At 44.5% G+C, this 20,420-nt stretch overlaps 1 protein-coding gene across 4 annotated transcripts in view; it reads right to left on the bottom strand.

The window, feature by feature from the left end:
* LOC142571339 (band 4.1-like protein 4) overlaps window positions 1-20,420 on the bottom strand; it is a 230,905-nt gene that overhangs the window by 34,491 nt on the left and 175,994 nt on the right. For 3 of the 4 annotated variants that reach the window (XM_075679610.1, XM_075679608.1, XM_075679612.1), the window contains exons 6-20: window positions 18,595-18,715; window positions 17,453-17,540; window positions 16,876-16,964; window positions 16,707-16,770; window positions 16,273-16,364; window positions 16,115-16,183; window positions 14,848-14,969; window positions 14,332-14,410; window positions 14,111-14,224; window positions 13,763-13,873; window positions 12,608-12,715; window positions 11,971-12,051; window positions 9,723-9,842; window positions 1,762-1,827; window positions 137-205 (exon numbers count right to left, since the gene is read on the bottom strand). In XM_075679610.1, the coding sequence (XP_075535725.1) occupies window positions 137-205; window positions 1,762-1,827; window positions 9,723-9,842; window positions 11,971-12,051; window positions 12,608-12,715; window positions 13,763-13,873; window positions 14,111-14,224; window positions 14,332-14,410; window positions 14,848-14,969; window positions 16,115-16,183; window positions 16,273-16,364; window positions 16,707-16,770; window positions 16,876-16,964; window positions 17,453-17,540; window positions 18,595-18,715 (1,393 nt within the window). The remainder of the gene's footprint in view (window positions 1-136; window positions 206-1,761; window positions 1,828-9,722; window positions 9,843-11,970; window positions 12,052-12,607; window positions 12,716-13,762; window positions 13,874-14,110; window positions 14,225-14,331; window positions 14,411-14,847; window positions 14,970-16,114; window positions 16,184-16,272; window positions 16,365-16,706; window positions 16,771-16,875; window positions 16,965-17,452; window positions 17,541-18,594; window positions 18,716-20,420) is intronic. The other variant, XM_075679609.1, reaches the window with a different exon arrangement.

Genomic DNA, 20,420 nt, shown 5'->3' on the forward strand with positions numbered 1-20,420 from the left:
ACCTACACAGAGACTTCTCCCCCCACTCTCCTGACACTGGATCTGCCAAGCATTCTATTACCACTTGAGTATTAATCTTCATGTCTTTACAGGGGTTGAGGGAAGAGATTTAAGATAAGCACACTGGATCACTCACTCAATGTGCTTTTTCACATCATTCGGGATGGACCTTTTGACATCTGGCGACTTGGAGCGAGAGCGATGCCTGCAGTAATGAAGTAACCGTGGTGAAAATGTTATAAAGAAAAGCAAGTAACGTGGGCAGAAATGAGGACCCCACACCTGAAGCAATGGCACAAGTGCATGAGATTATTGTTTATGATGGCAATGGTGATAGTGGGATATTGGATGAGAAGAAACTTGTGCAGGTAATGCAGAAGCAACGTCATCTGTGTGCTAGCTCACAGACATCAAAATTCTTATATGTGTTAAAAGAATGTATGTTGCCAAATTTCTGAACAGTTCGTTATGCTAAATAGTAGCAGGGTCCTTCAATTCTTTTCATCTGGTCATGAAACTTCCGCGCAACGGTATGGGAGAGCTTCACATATGGCCTGCAGTAGACGCACCGTGACGCTGCAAGTGGATTGGAAGGTGGATCGGAGCAGACGCCGAACGGACACCACAGGCATTCTGTGCACGCACTTGCTATTGCACAAGGGTCGACTGCCTGAATTGGCATATGAATAGTGTCGACACAACGTGCAAATTGCCCCCGTTTCTGTACAGTGTTCAGAAACTTAAAACGTGAACAATTTTGAAATAACTACAATGCCTTGTTTCATTTCCAGGTTCAACTGTGTTTGCAGCAGCAGCTTAATTCATAATTCAAATTGTACACTTGGACTACTCCATCGTTTGAAACCGACTACAGAGCAAGTTCACGTGGCACTTTTATGTAATTTCACATAAAAACCTGCATTTCAAACTAACAAAGCTACCCAACGGAATAACTAACCAAAGAAATAGGTAATTACTAAACCAAAAATGCTAACCAACGTACTGATTACCAAACTACTTAAGTAATTTCCTAATTATCACTAATCATGACTAAGCTAACTATAAAGTAACAAGTCTAACCAACTGACTAACCAAATAGATAATTACTGAGCTAATTATACTAATAACTAACTAATCTAACTTGCTAAGTAACCTAACTACATTAGCTAACTAAACTCAATATTAAGCAACATAACAAACTACAGTAACAAAACCAACTGAACCAATAAACTAAATAAATGAGGCAAATAACAAACTAATTACCTAGTCAAACTAACAAAGATAGCCAACGGATTAACAAAGCTATCTAATGGGAATAACAAAATTATTCACTAACGTACCAGTCAAAGCGCAAATTGATACAGGCAAACGAAACAGTTTGTGTGAGGAAGGCTACTATTGGGAAGAGGGCGACCATAATAATAAAGAAATGCCATGTATGATTGAAACACAAACGCATCGTACATTAAATTATTTTGTCAAAAGTTCATGTTGCATGTTCACTCTACAAACATACTAAATAAATGTGGGAGAGGTGCTTCTCATCGTGAAAGATTTGCACGATCGCGCAGCCCCGGCATTTGGCGTGGCAGATTGTTCACCTTCTACCTAGCCAGCGCATCTAGTGCCACCTTCTGCCCCTATATGAAACTTTCAGGGAAGTTTCATAACCAGATGAAAGGTATTGAAGGACCCTGATAGTAGCAAGAAATGTGAGTTAAAGAAAAGATAAATAATGAAGCAACATATCCAGCCCATTACCTCCTGTGCTTCTTCCTCTGAGCATATTGGGCCTCTGACTCAGTTTCCATGCCTGACTGGATGTACCTGAGGACAAAAACAAAGCAAATAGCCATATTTCTACGGAATACTTTTTAAGCAACCATTTGTAAGCAGCCAAGCTTTTGTTTTCTCCTTTCTACCACTGCAAATAAGCACAGTCTGCACAGAGTATAGACTCATATGATATGATATTTGAAGAAGTCTTCTGCAATGAGATCCAAAAAAGATGTGCACAATGGACACTCCACTTAGCCTACTCAGAGAAAGATTTCTGGCTACAAATGGCAGAGTGTGTCACAAATAGTCAAGCAACAATCAAACTCAAACAAGGCCTGTACGGCACACGCAGCACAGTCACTGTGTATGCTAGAGGACATGCGGCAGTGGTGAAAACCAACCGAAACATCTATTGGATTAAGCCTATAACAGCTATATTGCCGCCAGGTGTCACGAGCCAGCGCTGAACAAAAAGAAGTTGGGACTGGAACACGCGCTCAGCAAGAGACGGGCGCTGAAGTAGAAGGGGTAGAAGCTGAGGACGCCGGCTTAAATTATTGCACGCCATCTTGTTCAACCGCCTCCCTCGCCGACGCCGGGTACATCGTCTATTGTCTTTTCGTGACAGAACTGGTGGAGGTGCGGGGTACGGTTTATCCGATGCCACAAACCCCTCCTGGTAGCAGGAGTACCAGCCCTATCCTAGTGGACACCCCTGTTCACCGGGCAAGCAGGAGAATCCGAGGATTGCCTCCAGAGCTTGATCATCTCTCCGCAACAACATCGACGCCCCCACACACCGGTATGGAAGGAACGTCGACGTCCCTACCGACCATTAGGCAAGGTACGGCCACAACGGCAACGCAGTATCTGCTGCAGAATCTCCGAGTGCCGAATGTGTTCCACAGAGATATCTTCGAGGATGTAGAAGACTGGTTGGTCCAGTTTGAGCGCGTTGCCGAGATAAATGAATGGAGCGACGTGGCGAAGTTAAGGAACGTCTACTTCAGCTTGGAGGATGGTGCCCGCACTTGGTACGAGAACCGAGAAGGGCTCATCAAATCGTGGCTTGATTTCCGTCGTGCCTTGCTCGATACCTACACCAATGCTGATCGCCGCGAACGAGCCGAACGGGCGCTCCAATCCCGCATTCATCTGCCGAACGAGAGCGTGACGTCGTACGTCGAGGATATGACGCGCCTCTTCCGTCGGGTGGACCCAACCATGTCCGAGGAAAAGAAGCTGCGCCATCTAATGCGGGGAGTTAAGGAACAGCTATTTGCTGGCCTTGTTCGAAGCCTGCCGAAGACCGTGGCTGAATTCTTAACTGAAGCCACCACGATGGAAAAGATGTTACACCAGCGCTCAACTTTCTATGACAGGCAATTGAACCCAACTTCACCTTCGGACCAGCGCTCAGCTCCGTATGACAGGCACGCGAACGCTGCTTCACTGACGGACGCGATTGCCTTTGGAAACGTGGACGTTCTCCGAGATCTTATCCGCTCTGTGGTGCGTGATGAGCTTCAACGGCTCACCTGCCCGCCTCAGCCCACGCTGAGGTTCCATTTCTGCCCTTGTGAGGAACGAAGTGCAGCAAGCGATCCAGTGTCCCGTTCCTAACAACAATGCGCCGCCTGTGACAGCACAGTTGCAGCGGCCGTCGTATGCGGAAGTTTTGAGGCGAGTCCCTGTCCGAGCTCCGACCCATTTCGACCCCGCCACGTCTTACGCCGCGTCATACGTCCCGCCGCTCCCATCTGTGCAACCAATCCAACGTATGGAGGATCGTCACCCACCCGAAAGGAAATCTGACGTCTGGCGTACCCCGGACAGAAGGCCTCTGTGCTATCATTGTGGAGAAGCCGGTCACATATACTTCGAGTGCCCATACCGCCGTCTCGGACTGCAAGGTTTTGCCGCGGATTCACCAAGGCCCAGATATGGTGAAAGGCCTAGGGCGATTGAAGAATACTTGACCCAGCAGAGTATGCCACTGTTCCCGCGGCGGCAGTCGCGCTCGCCGTCCCCCAGGCGTTCTTCCCCCGCTCCTAGAAGCCCTCCAATGGCAGCGCAAGGACGATCGCCAAGCCCTCGCCGGAAAAACTAAGAACAGCGACCTTCGGGGGCGAGGCCGCTGATAATCGCCCTTCCGAAGACCTCCCATCGACGCCAGCACGGTCTATTCAGCACGATTCAACGACGACAGCAGCCGAACTCAGCGACAGACTCTCGCTCGACATACCTGTTGTGCTCGACGGCCGCCACTTTAGTGCTCGACGGCTGCCACTTTAGTGCTTTATTGGACACGGGGGCTGACTACTCAATCTTGTGCGGAAAACTGGCGACGGAACTTAGAAAAGTTATCACGCCTTGGTCTGGAGCGCAAATTCGGACTGCTGGCGGGCATGTCGTCACACCGTTGGGCATGTGCACGGTCAGCGTACAAATTCGTGGGTTCACGTTTCCTGCCAGCTGCCTTATACCCCGCGATTGTTCTCGGGACCTTATCTTGGGCGTCAACTTTCTGCGAGAGTATGGTGCCATTATAGACCTCCGGGAGCGCACAGTGACTTTTTCGACAGAAAGAGCAGCGAACAACCGCGACAATTGCCGACGTAACGCGCTTCGAGTTTACGCCGACAGTGTAACTGTACCACCACGCGCAAGTGTCATGGTAATGGTCGTATGCGACGATCTGCGTGACGGCGAAGCTGTCGCAGAGGGCAATTCCTCCCTTATGCTGACACACGGTGTATGTGCAGCTCGCAGTCTGATTATGCTTCGAGGTGGACTTTCGGCGCTCCTCGTGACGAATTTCAGCCAGGAACATCGGCACCTATTTCGTCGTACAACTATTGCTTTCGCTGAGCCCATAGCAGACGTTGCTGAATGCTGTGCGTCTGTGACGAAGGAGAACCCAGCTCAGACACTCAGCAATATCGACATCAATTCAGACCTTTCGGAGGAAAAGCAGAAAGCGCTGCGTGAGTTGCTCCTTCGGTTCAAGGAGTGCTTCGCATCTTCTTCTAAGGTACGCCAGACGTCCATCACGAGACACCGAATAATCATGTATGACGATGCTCGTCCCATACGACAACTGCCTTATCGCGTATTGGCGAAAGAGCGCAACGTGATTAATGCACAAGTGAAAGAAATGCTTGACGATGACGTCATACAACCATCCCAAAGCCCTTGGTCATCGCCGGTGGTCCTCGTCAAAAAGAAAGACGGAACGCTTAGGTTCTGCGTTGACTATAGAAAGTTGAACAACGTCACAAAAAAAGACGTTTATCCGCTTCCGCGGATCGATGATTCGTTAGATCGACTCCGGCGAACCAGGTATTTTTCATCCATAGATCCGAAGAGCGGATATTGGCAAATCGAAGTTGACGAACGAGATCGCGAAAAAACTGCCTTTGTTACCCCAGATGGACTGTACGAATTTAAAGTACTTCCATTTGGCCTGTGTTCTGCACCGGCCACATTCCAGCGAATGATGGACACTGTTCTGACGGGTCTGAAGTGGCACTGCTGTTTAGTATACTTAGATGACGTCGTCGTGTTTGCGGCGACCTTCGAAGAACATCTGAAGCGTTTAGAGGCGGTACTTGAGGCGCTCCGCTCCGCTAATCTCACACTAAAGCCAGAAAAGTGTCACTTCGGTTACGAAGAGCTGAAGTTCCTCGGGCATGTCGTGAACGCCGACGGCGTCCAGCCTGACCCAGACAAAACATCTGCTCTTGCTGCTTTTCCGACTCCTCGTGACAAGAAAGCAGTACGCCGCTTTCTCGGTCTGTGTGCGTACTATCGTCACTTCATCGCCAATTTCTCGCGCATCGCTGAACCACTCATACGCCTAACGCGAGAAGACACACCCTTTGTTTGGGCGGATGAGCAGGACGCAGCTTTCACCGAGTTACGGCAATGCCTGCAGGAATCACCTGTCCTCGCTCACTTTGACGAGGACGCTGACACCGAGGTGCATACCGATGCCAGCAACATCGGTCTTGGCGCTGTACTCGTTTAACACCAGGAAGGCGTCGAGCGAGTCATCGCTTACGCCAGTCGCACCCTTTCAAGCACCGAAATCAACTACTCCACCTCCGAGAAAGAGTGTCTAGCGGTTGTGTGGGCCATCATGAAATTTCGGCCTTATCTCTACGGTTGCCCTTTCAAGGTGGTGACAGACCACCATTCCCTGTGTTGGTTAGCCAACTTATGAGACCCGTCCGGGCGACTTGCTCGATGGAGTCTCCGTCTGCAGGAGTTCAATGTTACCATCGTCTACAAATCGGGCCGAAAACATGAAGATACCGACACGTTGTCGCGCGCTCCCGTCACAACTTGCGATAAGGACATGGATGAAGACGGCGCATTCCTTGGGGCCCTCACCGCATCAGACTTGATCATACGGCAGCGCGAGGACGCCGAAATACGCCCTCTCATCGATCACCTAGAAGGCAAGAATGCTACAATCCCACGACATATTTCTCGCAGTCTCTCGACCTTCTGCCTCCGACAGGGCGTCCCCTACAAGAAAAACTCGAGTGCCACCGACAAAGAGTATCTATTGGTAATACCTGCCGCCCTTCGTGATGACATTCTCCTAGCCTGCCATGATGAGCCCACGTCTGGACACTTGGGATTTTCACGCACTCTTGCACGAGTACGCCAGACGTACTACTGGCCCAGACTTTCTACCACGGTGAAGCGTTACGTGCAAAGCTGCCGGGAGTGTCAACGAAGGAAGTCGCCGTCTTTGAAGCCCGGGGGGTTACTCCAACCCATCGCACCACCTAGCACGCCGTTTGATCAAATCGGCATGGATCTTCTGGGACCCTTTCCCTTGTCAGCCAGCGGAAACAAGTGGATTATAGTCGCCACGGACTATCTAACATGCTACGCCGAGACGAAAGCTGTACAACGTGCCACGGCCTACGAAGTTTCCCAGTTCTTTATCGAGCACATAGTCCTCAGACATGGTGCCCCCTCACATGTCATCACCAACAGAGGCACTGCCTTTACAGCCCAACTTATAGAGGACATATTCGAGCTGAGCTGCACGCAGCATCGCAAGGCGACTGCCTATCATCCGCAGACCAACGGACTGACGGAACAGCTAAACAAAACCATAGCTGACATGCTGTCTATGTATGTGGACGTCCAGCATAACACATGGGATCAAGTCCTGCCGTACGTTACATTCGCGTACAACACCGCCATTCAGGAAACCACACGCTTCACACCGTTCCGTCTTGTCTACGGGCGCGAGGTCCAGACCACGCTAGACGCTATGCTCCTTAGTAGATACTTTGGACCCTACAAAGTGATACGCCGCGTTAGTGAAGTGAACTATGAAGTCATTCCCGACGGTGCCGCATCGCCTCGGCGTCGACAGCACCGCTCAGAGATAGTGCATGTTATTCGCCTCAAGCCGTATTTCGCGCGTTAAGGCGACGCCAATCCGATATCATACGAATTCCACACTTCCTCCTTCTAGTTTAGTAAGCATCGGGTCGATGCCTTTCTTTTGGCGGGGGAGTAATGCCGCCAGGTGTCACGAGCCAGCGCTGAAAAAAAAAGAAGTTGGGACTGGAACACGCGCTCAGCAAGAGACGGGCGCTGAAGTAGAAGAGGTAGAAGCTGAGGACGCCGGCTTAAATTATTGCACGCCATCTTGTTCAACCGCCTCCCTCGCCGACGCCGGGTACATCGTCTATTGTCTTTTCATGACAATATGTTGTGACACCTGGTGGAATACAACACAACCGCAATGCAAAGTGCGCACTTATTGACGCTATGTGGTGTGCATCTCACATTACACGACTCGTCAAATGCTAGGACACCTGTATAGGGCATGTTTCCACAGCAGCTAGAAAGCACTGGCGTAGTGCAGTGGTAGACTAGTCTACTTCCACGCAGAGGGCCCTGGTTCGATCCCAGCAGGAACTGGGTAATTTTTTTTTCTCATTCCTGATGATAGCTGGTGCGATAGCAGTGGTGGCAGCGGACAACATCGCCCACCGGAACAGCTAAAGGATAAAGTCCACAACAGCTTACACTGCAAAAGCTGTTTTCTTTAGTAATAATGACAGGACTATAGAATTCCAGGCATAGATGGAGTTCTGTTCACTTTCTTCAAAATTGTTGTATGTTGCTGTCTGTCCTGTGCTTTTGTTTTCAATAATTATTGCGCCCTAATTTCTAATGAGTGCAATTAACCAGCTAGAATCTCTCTATAAAAGATGTTGTTATCATGTTCCACTCTAACACATGTGTTTGCCACCCTACTACGGCAGTTATTGATCACAGTGTTTACAAACCTACACAAAAAACTGCGATTCATGTACATTGACAACTACATAAGCAAACCTTCATTATGGTGCATCATTTTTTATATTCAGAAGATTACTGACTTCAAAGATGCACTTGTATGTGCATGGATTTTGAGACAATGTAGAAAAATTCATATTATGGATTTTTTGCACTGTAACATATGAAACGGATTGAAGTTATACCTCACAGCATTGCTGAACCAGTGGGTGACTCCATCAAATGGTTAGTGCTTAAACAATAATTATATTTGCCGTTTTTGAAGTAACCCACCGTGGTTGCTCAGTGGCTATGGTGTTGGGCTGCTGAGCACGAGGTCGCGGGATCGAATCCCGGCCACGGCGGCCGCATTTCGATGGGGGCGAAATGCGAAAACACCCGTGTGCTTAGATTTAGGTGCACATTAAAGAACCCCAGGTGGTCAAAATTTCCGGAGTCCTCCACTACGGCGTGCCTCATAATCAGAAAGTGGTTTTGGCACGTAAAACCCCAAATATTATTATTATTATTATTTTTGAAGTACTTTAGATAAAATAAACCAGAAATAGAACTTACATCAAATGTAATATTTCATCCCTTGCAGCAGTAGCTATATTGGGAGCCGTAAATATCTGGGGAGATCTCTGTCTCATCCAACAGCAACTGAAATCTACAGTGGATAAAAGCCATCTTGCCAGTGACTGCTGATGTTTTCCTTCTAGCAACTGGTGAACAACCAATGAGCTCCCCCTCCCCAACCTACCTATACGCTCTGCTCTGTTAGGTGAATCTAGCAAATCAAGGAACTGACAGCTACCACCATTTGTTACATTACATCACTTTGGTTATATTATTATACTTAGATGCACACTATCTGAATTCAAAGTGACGAAAACTGCTTGTCTAGGACTGCATCAAATCTCTGTGCTTGTTCCTTGGAAAGTGGTGGCGATGATGGCAGGGTGATTGCACAATGCCATGCAGTCTAACAAACACTTTTCCAGAGTTGCTAGACAAAGATGGTTTTGAGCCATAAAAGCTACACTAAGTGCCATGTTCAAACTTGGCATCTTTTCTGACAGCTTTATGGTAAAGCCATCAATGTCCCTGTTAGCTGTCTGCAGGAAGGGCAGGTCAATGCTAAAATGTTCATCATGAGCACAACTTTTACCACAGCAGCGCCCACACCTCACATGGCACGCTCTTCTGAAGTGAGGCATATGTGAGTTATTGAAATCACTGTGCAGCACAAATGCATGAATGGACTGATAAACTAAAGTTAATTTTATACTGATTTCACACAAATCCTGGAAAAGTGCTGTTGTTTCCAAGATTTAGAACTATATCAGCTTCCTTTTAAACAACTGGAACAATAAATAAACTTGGAAGCTAGAGTCATGCTAATCATAAAGATGAGTATAATGGCATTTACGCATCATATTCAAGATATCCTGGTTTACAGAACAGGTTCAATGGAACTTGGCGACACGCTTCCTGCTGGCGCATACTGTCAGTTAATGAATCATTACACCCTTGTTCCATTGTTTGCCTAACACATTTGTAGTATGTCTGTATCTTTTCTTTACTTCAGTGCATGTGGGCCACCAAACCGAGTACTGTGCTCTTACCCACTTTTCCTTGCCGACAGGTCCCGCACAACAGCACTCTGTGGTTGTTTGAGGACACTAGCTTGCTGCAGTTTCTGGACTTCTTTCCACTGGGCTTCAGAATCAATCAGTTCATACGACCTGCAAGCATTGATGTGTACATACAAAATTAGTTATAATGTGTAACACTTCATTTTTACAACGCAGAGTGCACCTATACTGAGCAATACTATTATTGCTTCCAAAAGCATGCCCAAGATGACAGTATTGCACATAAATAGATTTCGCAGACACTGGAGCCTATTAGTTTCAGTGTGCCAATATGAGTGGGAGGGGGTTAACAAGAGATACCAGAAATGCTACTGGCCAAGTGTAGTTTGTTAGGTATCACTTCCACTGCTGCATTTCACTGTTTTCAAGCAAGACACACTGTCACATATAAGCAGCTCTTCTTCATGGGAAGCGTGAATGGCTGACAGCACATGTTCATTTGAAACAATACCCACCAGCAATAAAATAATTCCTCAGTTCAGCGCCAAATTTCAGCCTTCTGTAGTTCTAGTCTACTTAAGTCACCTTTAGTTCATTCACTAATGACACAAAGCACCAAATAAATACTGAACATACTCGCTTACACCCACTTATTTCGACGCGGACACGCATTAAAGTTGAGGGGTGCAGAATTGTGCAATAATGCGTACTCGGTACTATCCAGCACACTCGGTACTACGTAAGGAGGTAAGAGTTCAAACTCTCGTATCTTGCAACTTATTTAGTACACTACCTAAATTGATCAGCCACACAAATGAACACCAGTCCACCATGCTACCCCTCTCCAGTTGTTTGCTCCCATCCTCATGTGTTTCTAGCAAACCATTTCCTTCCCATTTTGTGTTTGAAAAACAGTGCAAAAAAGAAGATGAAGAAGTATATAGGACACAGCACTAAAATCACGACGATAAAGCGCTATACTTGTGGACAGCTATGGAAAGCTACGGGTGCGTGGCTGCTGCACATGTGTTACCGCGCCAAGTAGTCCAGCAGCATTTGACAGTGCTTTCAGCTGCTTGGAACAGATACTGAATCAACGCAGCTTCCACATGCGACTGTTTCTTGTTTACCCAGAGGCGTAAGGGAAAAGTCACAAAGTAAACCTTTCCCCTCAGTGGTATGTTCTGTCTTATTTAACTGTTGCTAATAAGGTGTTTATGTTTTGTCTTCCCCAGCCTGAACTAAAGTGGATTTAAGCTCAGGAATATTTTCTGAAATGCTCACACTTGTGCATGCTTTGCCTCCATAGCTTTCCCTTCATAGCTGCAGACAGTTGTGCACAAGCATTATGTGGCCACAGTAAAAACACTTGAAAAAACATGAGATGAAGGAAGAAAAAGAAGATGAAAATATCAAGAAAACTTACACTAGCATAGCAGAAAACATCAAAGGACAGACAATAATAGGCCCTGTCACTCAACCAAAGAGAGAACTAATTTATTTCCTGGCCAGGGAAATTGGAGGCATGCTGACACATACTGGCACATAGTATTACACAAGATGACACATGGCATTACACATGATTGCCTTTTGCACTGGAAGGTGAGTGGTTCATTGATAACCACTGATCATTGTTCACCTTGGACGGAGAAAGTAAACTAGGAGAAACCATTACGTCATTGAGCCAGCCTTGGTCCCTCTTCACTAGAGGTGCCTCATTTACGTGCCATTATGCAGCTAGGATGAAAATGTAAGTTTCAGTAGTATGAGTTTCACTGGAAAGTGAGAAACATACAAAGATGGCATTATATAATTGCTGGTATTCAATGCTATGGTCACTACAACACATTTTATGCATGCTATAAGCAACTGGAAAAAGGCACAATCAGCCTATATAATCTTCTGATACAGTATAGCCTTTGCTGCCATAATGGGAGAGCATGACGATGCTGCTACATCTTTACATCTACATCTGCATCTTTACATCTGTATCTTTACATTTGGAATGACATTTGTAGCAAAGCTACAGTTTGCGAATACAGTGGAATCAATCTGTCAGTACGTTTTTTAGTGCTCTTGGTTATCTTGTTCTATATTGGGTAGTTGATGCAAAACCTTGACACTCCTCCTTACCATTATTTCCTCTCCATCAAAGCATATGTTTCTGCTAAACGCTTAAGACAGACTTCATTCATACACCATTTTTAATTATGTAGTGCTGAACCATGGCCAAAAGACTGCTTTGTGAATCAAACCTCAAGCACTGGTTGCAACTCACCTATGCCTCCTCTGATGTCGATGCTTGTGCCTGTGGTGGTGATGGTGGTCTGACTCACTGCCACTGTCTCTTGAATGGCAGCTGAAGGTCAAGATAATAATCTCAGAGGAGTGCAGCCAAGATCAGATCATGGAGACTAGGTCAAAAGCATTATTCATGAGCCATGCAGAGCCGACTAAAACCTGCGCATGACTTGCAGACTATCTAATATAAGTACCAGTTATGGCTACCAACTATATTTCAGAATCAAATGCCATAACATTTCTTGAATAAAAGTCAGGGTGTCAAAGAATTATTACAGGAATTTCAAGGCACATGGAAGTGCAAAACCAGGATTACAAAAATACTGAGAAGATGCACATATTCTTTAGTTAGTTTTGCTTACTTTGTAAAATCACCAGGCCACTGGGCATGAATAGACATGTCTCCAGGCCTTACGGCATAGTTTATATTGCACCTGCTGTACTCCAAGTCCCTTGATGGTGAAGGGAGTTCTCATCCTTGCAGGACAAGGTATGCCTCACAGCACTTTAGAGATGCGGTCAAAAGCTCAGTGGCCTGGCAGCTTTGCCAAGAGGCATAGATGTTCTACTACTCTGGAATTCTGCTGCATTAGCAGAGTGCATGTAATGATTACCTGTGCCGGCAACCTCCACTGCTTGCTCGTGAGCATTTGGATCCTCGAGAACCTCGTGAGGACCTAGACACTTCGCTTTCATTATCTGAACCTCGTCGGCTATGATGCCTGCAAAAAGATAAGAGATGAGATGGCAATTTTTTTTTTTCGAGAAAGTCTGCCATAAGCTTTGGGCACACTGCAACATAAAAAAAAAAAAAAAACTTTGGAGTAAATGCCAAGTCAGTCAGAATTGCAATGAACATGAGTGTACCAGCTGTTGAACTTCTTCAGAAATTTGATCATATATGTATCATCTATAAAATCAGCACAAAAGAGATTAAAATAATTAATGCTGTCAGCACTGCTGAAATACTTAGGTAATTTTCTGCATCCAAGCTGATACGTAAAGTAAAGAATATGTTAAAGCAAAGCTACAGTGGCAAAGACAATGGCACTTCACAAGCTTAGGCAATGTCGCTTGGCATTGACCATGTGGTGGTTCTTACAGATGCGCACCTTTCCTACACGTTCCCTTTAAGATCACACCTACCCCGATGTATTCACATTGAGCTGCAAAACATGCCACATGCTACGCACAGGTCTCGGCCATGTTCTCTGGGCATGCCTTGCAGCACCACACACACCATTCAAACACAGCACCAATCCTACATTCAGAATCACCATGACCGAGCAGTGGGAGGCCATGCTGCTCAGCATATGCCCGGAGGATCAAATCTGGGTAGTCTGGCTGGCCAATGACGACAATAAGACTCAAGGTCAGGCCCCCTGCCTCCCTTGACCCCCCCCCCCCCCAGCAAGGTCTTTGAATAAAGTTCTCTCTCTCTCTCTATCTCTCTCTCTCTCTCTCTCTCTGTAAAGGAAACAACAGAAGCTTAAATACAGGTTTTTCTATCTGTTTTGCAGCTACCAAGCCCATTTCATCTGGTTTGATCATTAAACAACACTGGAGTACTTCTACCTCTTTTAACATTACATCTAGAATTACTTTGCGAAGTTATTGACCTTTTAAGAAATGTACTGAGAAATTATAGCTGCTTAATTAGCCATGTTAGATTTTTCTGTTTTTATGTTGTTCACAATATTTGATTATACAACTTCAGTAACATGGCAAATATGTAGAACACAGTATGTAAAAAACCCTGTTTAACCTACTTTCGTCGTCTGCAGTCTCCCTCATTGGATGATGACCGGCAGTGAGAGTGCCTGGACCCAGAACTTCGAACAGATCGTGGTGAAGGGTTTGTTGAACTTGAGTAGAGGCCCCTGGTAATAAGGAGTGTTGTATTTCATTAAGCCATTCAAGCCAAACAAAATGCCAAACTGGACATCTCTGGAAAACAGATGACTGCACAGATCCATATCTGAACACTGATCCATGTAATGAACAGCATTTGTAATTATTGTGCTTTTTAATAAAAATTCCATATCTTATGGAGCTCAAAAAAAGGCATCCACACAACACCGTGCCTACTGCATTAGTAAGGCTAGTGTTCATAGTACCTCTGCTTTGGGTCTTCCCAAGGTGGCACTGAAGATGACTGGTTCCCAGGAGTTACTGGCGTTGAAGTAGCTGGCACAGGTGAACTGTGGTGAAGTGACGTAGACGATGGTGACCTGTCAAGGAAACAGCGATAGCGTTGGCTATTTAGCCTTTGGCAAAGCTGTTAAGTGCTGACTGATATTTGCTACAGGCTGAGAAGATAAGCTATTTGAAGACTTACAACAGAGCTGAGTGAGCCCAGTGGCTTCCATTCCTGTGGTCAGTCACATGCTTTTCTTGTTCCCTGAGCTGTGTTCCTGCTGAAAAGATATAAATGCACAAATTCAGCAGATGCTAATTCTTTCCTCTTTAATTTTTGCCACACCTTTGAGTTTCACTCAGCAATTCTGTGCTTTAATAGAGCAACTATCCACACAATGAAAAAAACATTCCCTGAGTAAGTGACGCTGGGGTTCATTATTATTATTATTATTATTATTATTATTATTATTATTATTATTATTATTATTATTATTATTACTGTTGTTCAAACAAGCCTAACAATTCCGCAAACTTAAGGCACAACCAAGGACGGAAAAAAGCTTTTTTCCAAAGCTTTTTTCAGCCCTTGGTAGCAGAGTAACATTGCAGAATAAGGTGAACCAACTAGCCCAGCAACAAGTATTGATAAGCCTAACAAAACTATGTTATACTTGAAAGCTTTGAATTTTAAATCTGATATGTGAAGTGGCAATACCGTCAGCACCGTCAGGCTGTCCGAGTCGTCTCTGGTATCGCCTGCTTGGCACTCGTACAAATGCTGGCTGCTGTCGAGGCTGTATCTTGAAGCTGGCTGGGTTAGGTCGTTCTCTGCGTGTGCTGGATGGACAAAAGTGGAGGACGCAAAAAATGGTCACTAATTCCTACAAGGTATTTTTCACAATAAGTGAACAGTCAGCCAGGAGCACATTTACTATGGGTGCACAATCAGCCATACTGTGATGTCGGTGATTTGTAGATCACTATCAGACGGGGGAATGAGGTGCCAGCATTTAAAAGCACATGCTAAGACATAGCAGTTTGCTGACACACCCTCAACTAGGCCAGTCACTCCATTGACTGTTTACAAATCACACAGACAGCATGAGTTGTCTGCAGTTCCATTCATGCGGCACGTTTTTCACTCATTGTAGCTGCCACATTCCGTGCCAAAAAAGCTTTATGCTAAACGCCAGTGCTCGAACTGTACGCAACTTGATACTTTTATGCAGATAAAAGATAATTAGAATTATTTATTTTGTTGTTCCTACAGTGCAAAAAAGAAGTAGGACATAAAGAAAAAAAATCTGAAATTAGATTATGAATCCAGCAAGTAAATTAAGTGTGAAATTTCTAAGTGATCAGTGAGACTTAGAAGAAGCTGGTCTGTAAAAATTTCTAGGGCAAAAATGCAAATACAGGGCTGCTGAAACTTAACCATGGCAGGTGCCTGGGTGTTCAATACTATTTAGAGAGCCCACAAGTTCAGTAAAAAATAAGGAGCACAAATAATCCATGGCAGGGCAGCAGTGCTTTTTCACAAAAGCATGCAGAGACACAGCCTGTGTACTTCACTTGTACAAATTACAAAAGAGAACTGACGAACCTACATCACCTTGATAGTAATGCATGTACCGTCAAACAAAGTGATGCACCAACAGATCAGTCGGAACACCTTTTACACATGATCATTTCAGAGTGCAATGTGCAATCATGCACTGCAGATGCAGCTGGCCTAAAATAAGGCTGTGTACCCAAGACTACATGTTATATCCTGAATTGCAGCAATGTGACAAAGACTGGGTGACATGCAAACACAGCTACACACTTCCACTTTTTACGTTTTAATTTACGCAGATGGCACATGCTATCTATATACATCCATATTCTGATCAATAATGATCTTCCTTAGCAAGTGCATTCTCATATCTTATAACATTTCTGTCATTTATATTTTATGGATAGAAAGATAAATAGGTGCTTACCTGACCCTGAGCTTTCCTCCCCATCCAAAATACTTTGGTGCTATAGGATTTTCAGAAGTCTGGGTAAGCCTGGATGAGGGAGCAGGACACGTCGGATCATAAGTACACAATAAGCTGTGTTCTAAGTTTGAGGATGAAAAAGAAATTAGCAGTGCTACCTGAAGAAAGAATGGTGATCAACACAGCACCTCCACAGGTGCTTGCATGCTTGTTTCGTGGCCAGCTCGAATCCATATGTGCTGTCATCATTCTAACAAATGGAGAAATAAAGAAGGAGAAATATGGTTGTAATCTGTAGTCAACTTCTCCTTATAAAATATATCTTTTAAATTTTAGGGACTAATTAGGCACCACTGAAGTGCAGGCAGATGCTGATCTGGACAGGTTGTTTACACATGTTCCAGAAATGAGGAAACAGCGCAACATTGGGACAAACAGTTTGGAAAGATGTGTTGTCATCCACAAGATTACATGTCAATTTCCAATGGCTATATCACACAGCCAATGAAAGACGGTGCAATACTGGCATACCCAAATTACTGCAAAATTCAATTTGTGTGCAGAACAAAGTTGCATGTGAGGCGTTACGTACTGCTTTGTCACGAACTTGGAGCATGAAGTAACAGCCTTTGTGATGAACTTTGGTGATGCGTGGCCTGCAACAATCATAAAAGCCACAGAATAGCATATGCAAGAGTTTAGATTCTGAATATGATAAGGCACTACACGTCATGCATCCTACGCTTTGGGGTCAAGCTCACCAGTAGTAGTTGCTAACTTTGGTTTTATTCCTGAGCACTACGACGCCACTGGGAGTCAGACCTAGGAAGTATTCTGTGTGGTCTTCACCCTAAAACAAAACCGAGTCAGTTCTTGATGCAATAGTGAAAAATAAATTGCGCAGGTATGTTCTGAAATATTGATCAACGAAAACATCAATGTCAATAAATTATCAAAAGTGTTTTTTTAATTATTCACTGAGTCAATTTAGTACAAGTACATTGCACTCAATAAATTACATATTGCAAATGTGAAGTAAATGATAACAGCAAGTGAAAAAGAAATATACAAAATCAGATACATCTGAAGTGGACTGTAGCAGCAATAGAAAGAGTAACTGCAACAATATTTTGATGAAGAGATTAATTTTTTTAGAAAAAATAGAACAAATCTGTGTACACAGGAAGCATAAATTAACCTATTGATTTAAGAGGTATTTGTTTTCAATACATATTTCATTACTTCAAATAATTTACATTTGAACATGCAGTATAGATGATGTATCATATGATGTGGGGAATCCCAGAATGAAGTTGCACCAAGAGAAGTGTGACTCACAATAACAGGATGCAGGTCTACACCATACATGTCCAGCCACTTGACCTTGTCAAGGAAATTCATTTCAGCAACTGCTGGCACTTGGCCTCTGGCATAAATAAACATGTTTTATAATTATGTTAAAAAATTACTTTGTGCACCGACGTTAAGCAGCAATTTTGTAAAAGAGCAAGACCCAAAATAGAAAAGTGATTGTGTGACACAATGAAAATACTATGCTAATGCATAATTTAAAATAAGTTTGCTGCCGAATGTGATAGCAAGTGGCTCTCTATATAAAAAGCCTGTTTTAACTGTGAAGTAGAAAAATTTTTAGTCATTGATATCAGACTTCATTCCCGAGATGCAAATAGGACAGAAATAGCACATTTAAAGAATTACATTGGACATATTTAATCAAAGTGGAGCATGCTTAATCATTGAACAGCTAGCTATACACCAATGCCATCATATTTCAAAATCGGTCCAGATTCCCCTTAACAATAGCATTTCATTAACTTTATTTTCACCTAACTTTACCTAAGCATACTTGTTAGCATCTTGAGTGCTCTTGTATGTTCAAAAAACATAAGATGCAGTTGGGGCTGTCCACAATTTTATTATTTAACTTCATTTTCCAACCTCCACCTTCGTTTTCTTCATTGCACATGAAGCCCATTATTTGGCACTCCAGAAGTCTATCTTAGTTTCAGTGCTTTCTTCTAATTTCAACAATCGCCCTGTTTTACAGGAGACGATTCCAGGAGTGTAGAGTGACCCTGGGAGTCTTGTTGCATAATGTATGCAGACAGTGAACGGTGCACGCCACGACCTCAATTACAAGCCACTAGTGCCAATCTCTGGGCAACACTGATGTATGGCAATGTGCTAGTGCAATATATATGCACACACATAACAAATATCGCACCAACAAGAACACCAGGTATGCATGACTGCTTCGTCTAAACTGCTGACTTGATCACACTAAAATTTTTCACAAAGGTGGCATTTCGCAGTATGTGCAACAGAATATCTCCCTCATCCACACTGTGTAAGTGCATTAAGGATGCTGCCCAGCACAAAAATAATACTTGAGATGGAAAAAAGAAACTGCTCAGCTTCTATCTAGGTATGACATTTTCTTTAAAATTTTGGATATTTACCTCAGCCCTTTGTGCAATTCTGCAACCTTTTCTTCTAATTCTGGTGTCTGGTTCACCAGAAAACGCAGCTCTGAGGAATAACCAGGTTGATGCCTTCGGGGATCATAGTCACCAAGCTCGGCTGTTGAATAAATAGGATACGACCAGCATTTTACGTAGCAGATGGGATTTCAGTATGACACATGATTTTGGCACATAAAACCCCAGAATGTAATTAAAGTATGAAACATACATTTCTCCTTGAATATGTAACATCTCTTAATATGCTTTTATGCATGCCATATGGCTCCTCTAAAAAGTGGGAGGAACTTTCAAAGTTCACGCCTGCAGAACGACCATCTCTACAACTATGGTACCTGCATCCACTCCAAGCCCTTCTTGTCATTCCCAGCATTAAAAAGAAAATGGAGACATTATCGTTCACCCTCAAACAAACTGTGCTTTCACTCCTGCATGAGAAGCATGGAGAATGCGTCCATGTTTATACAGACAGTTCTGTCTCCTCCAAGAAGTTCAGCTGGAACAGTGGTAACTGAGTCAAGTAACTAGTTGGGCTTGTTGGTTGAACATAGTAGAAGGCTACAGCGTGGGAACCGACAAAGACAAAGGAAGCACACAAAGTACACAGACAAAGTACATGTATGTGAGCTACTTATCTCGTGTGATAAAGTCTACATTGGGCAAACCAGCCGATGCACCAACGATCGACTTAGGGAATACCATATCAATGTTAACAACGCTATTCAACGTGATCTAGGCACGCACTGCCACGACTGTGGGTGCAAACCTGTCTTCTACAAATGCAAGATTGTATCTAGGAGCAAATCAAGCCTTACTAGAGAAATTATCAAGGCTGCCGCAATTTTATGTGCGGGAAATAACTGTGTCAGTTGTCCCTCAATAACCTTGTGTGAAAAAAAGCTGCCCTACCTTGATTCAAATACCAGGATACGATAGTGCTATGGACAGGTTCTGGGTGCATGTGTGATCTTCTTGTTTTTTTGACAAGCGTTTGCTTTAAAACTGGCTGCGCATCGGCGAAATAAACAATTTTGTTGAAAGTCAATGCTGCGTCTGTGTACATTGTGTGCCTCCTTTGTCTCCATTGGTTCCCGCGCTGTAGCCTTCCACAGTAGTAATTCCTGCGAAATCTGTTACCATTCAATTCAAGACATCTTACATTACATCATCGAAGGCTGTAAAACTCGCAGCTATCCGTGCTGCTCTGGAGTTTATTGGTCACAAATCATCACAGTCATGGTCCATCTTTTGTGACTCGAAGGCAGCTGTCCAGTGTCTGCCGTCACCTCTCAACCATGGACCTAACTTGCAATTAGTCGCAGACATCCAGCTACTTCACCATCACACAATCAACTAAGGGCGCAACATCATTTACCGGTGGATACTGGGTCACTATGGAACTTCAGGAAATCACAGTGAGGATCACGCTGCCCGATCAGTCCACGATGGTGCCCACATTATATACCCATACCGCTGTCGAAAACAGATGCAGCCACCAAGCTGTGCCCCCTCGCGTGCGAGCTTGTGCAGACTCTGTGGAACACCAGTGCATTCACCAGTGCACGTCTCCACAGACTGGATCCCTGTCTGCAACTCTGTCTTCCACAAGGGTTACCACAAGCAGAAGCAACACTTCTGTGCCGCCTGTGGGTCGGCATGGCCATTCACGAATGCCTATTCTTTCCGCATTGAAATTGCCAAAAGTCCTCCTTGCGACAACTGTGGCTGCGAGGAGATGATGAGCACCTTCTCTGTTATTGTCCCCGCTACACTGTAGCAAGAAATGCGTTCACAACTACGCTTGA

This window comes from Dermacentor variabilis, chromosome 2, assembly GCF_050947875.1.
Source record: "Dermacentor variabilis isolate Ectoservices chromosome 2, ASM5094787v1, whole genome shotgun sequence".
NCBI classification, from domain to species: Eukaryota; Metazoa; Arthropoda; class Arachnida; order Ixodida; family Ixodidae; genus Dermacentor; species Dermacentor variabilis.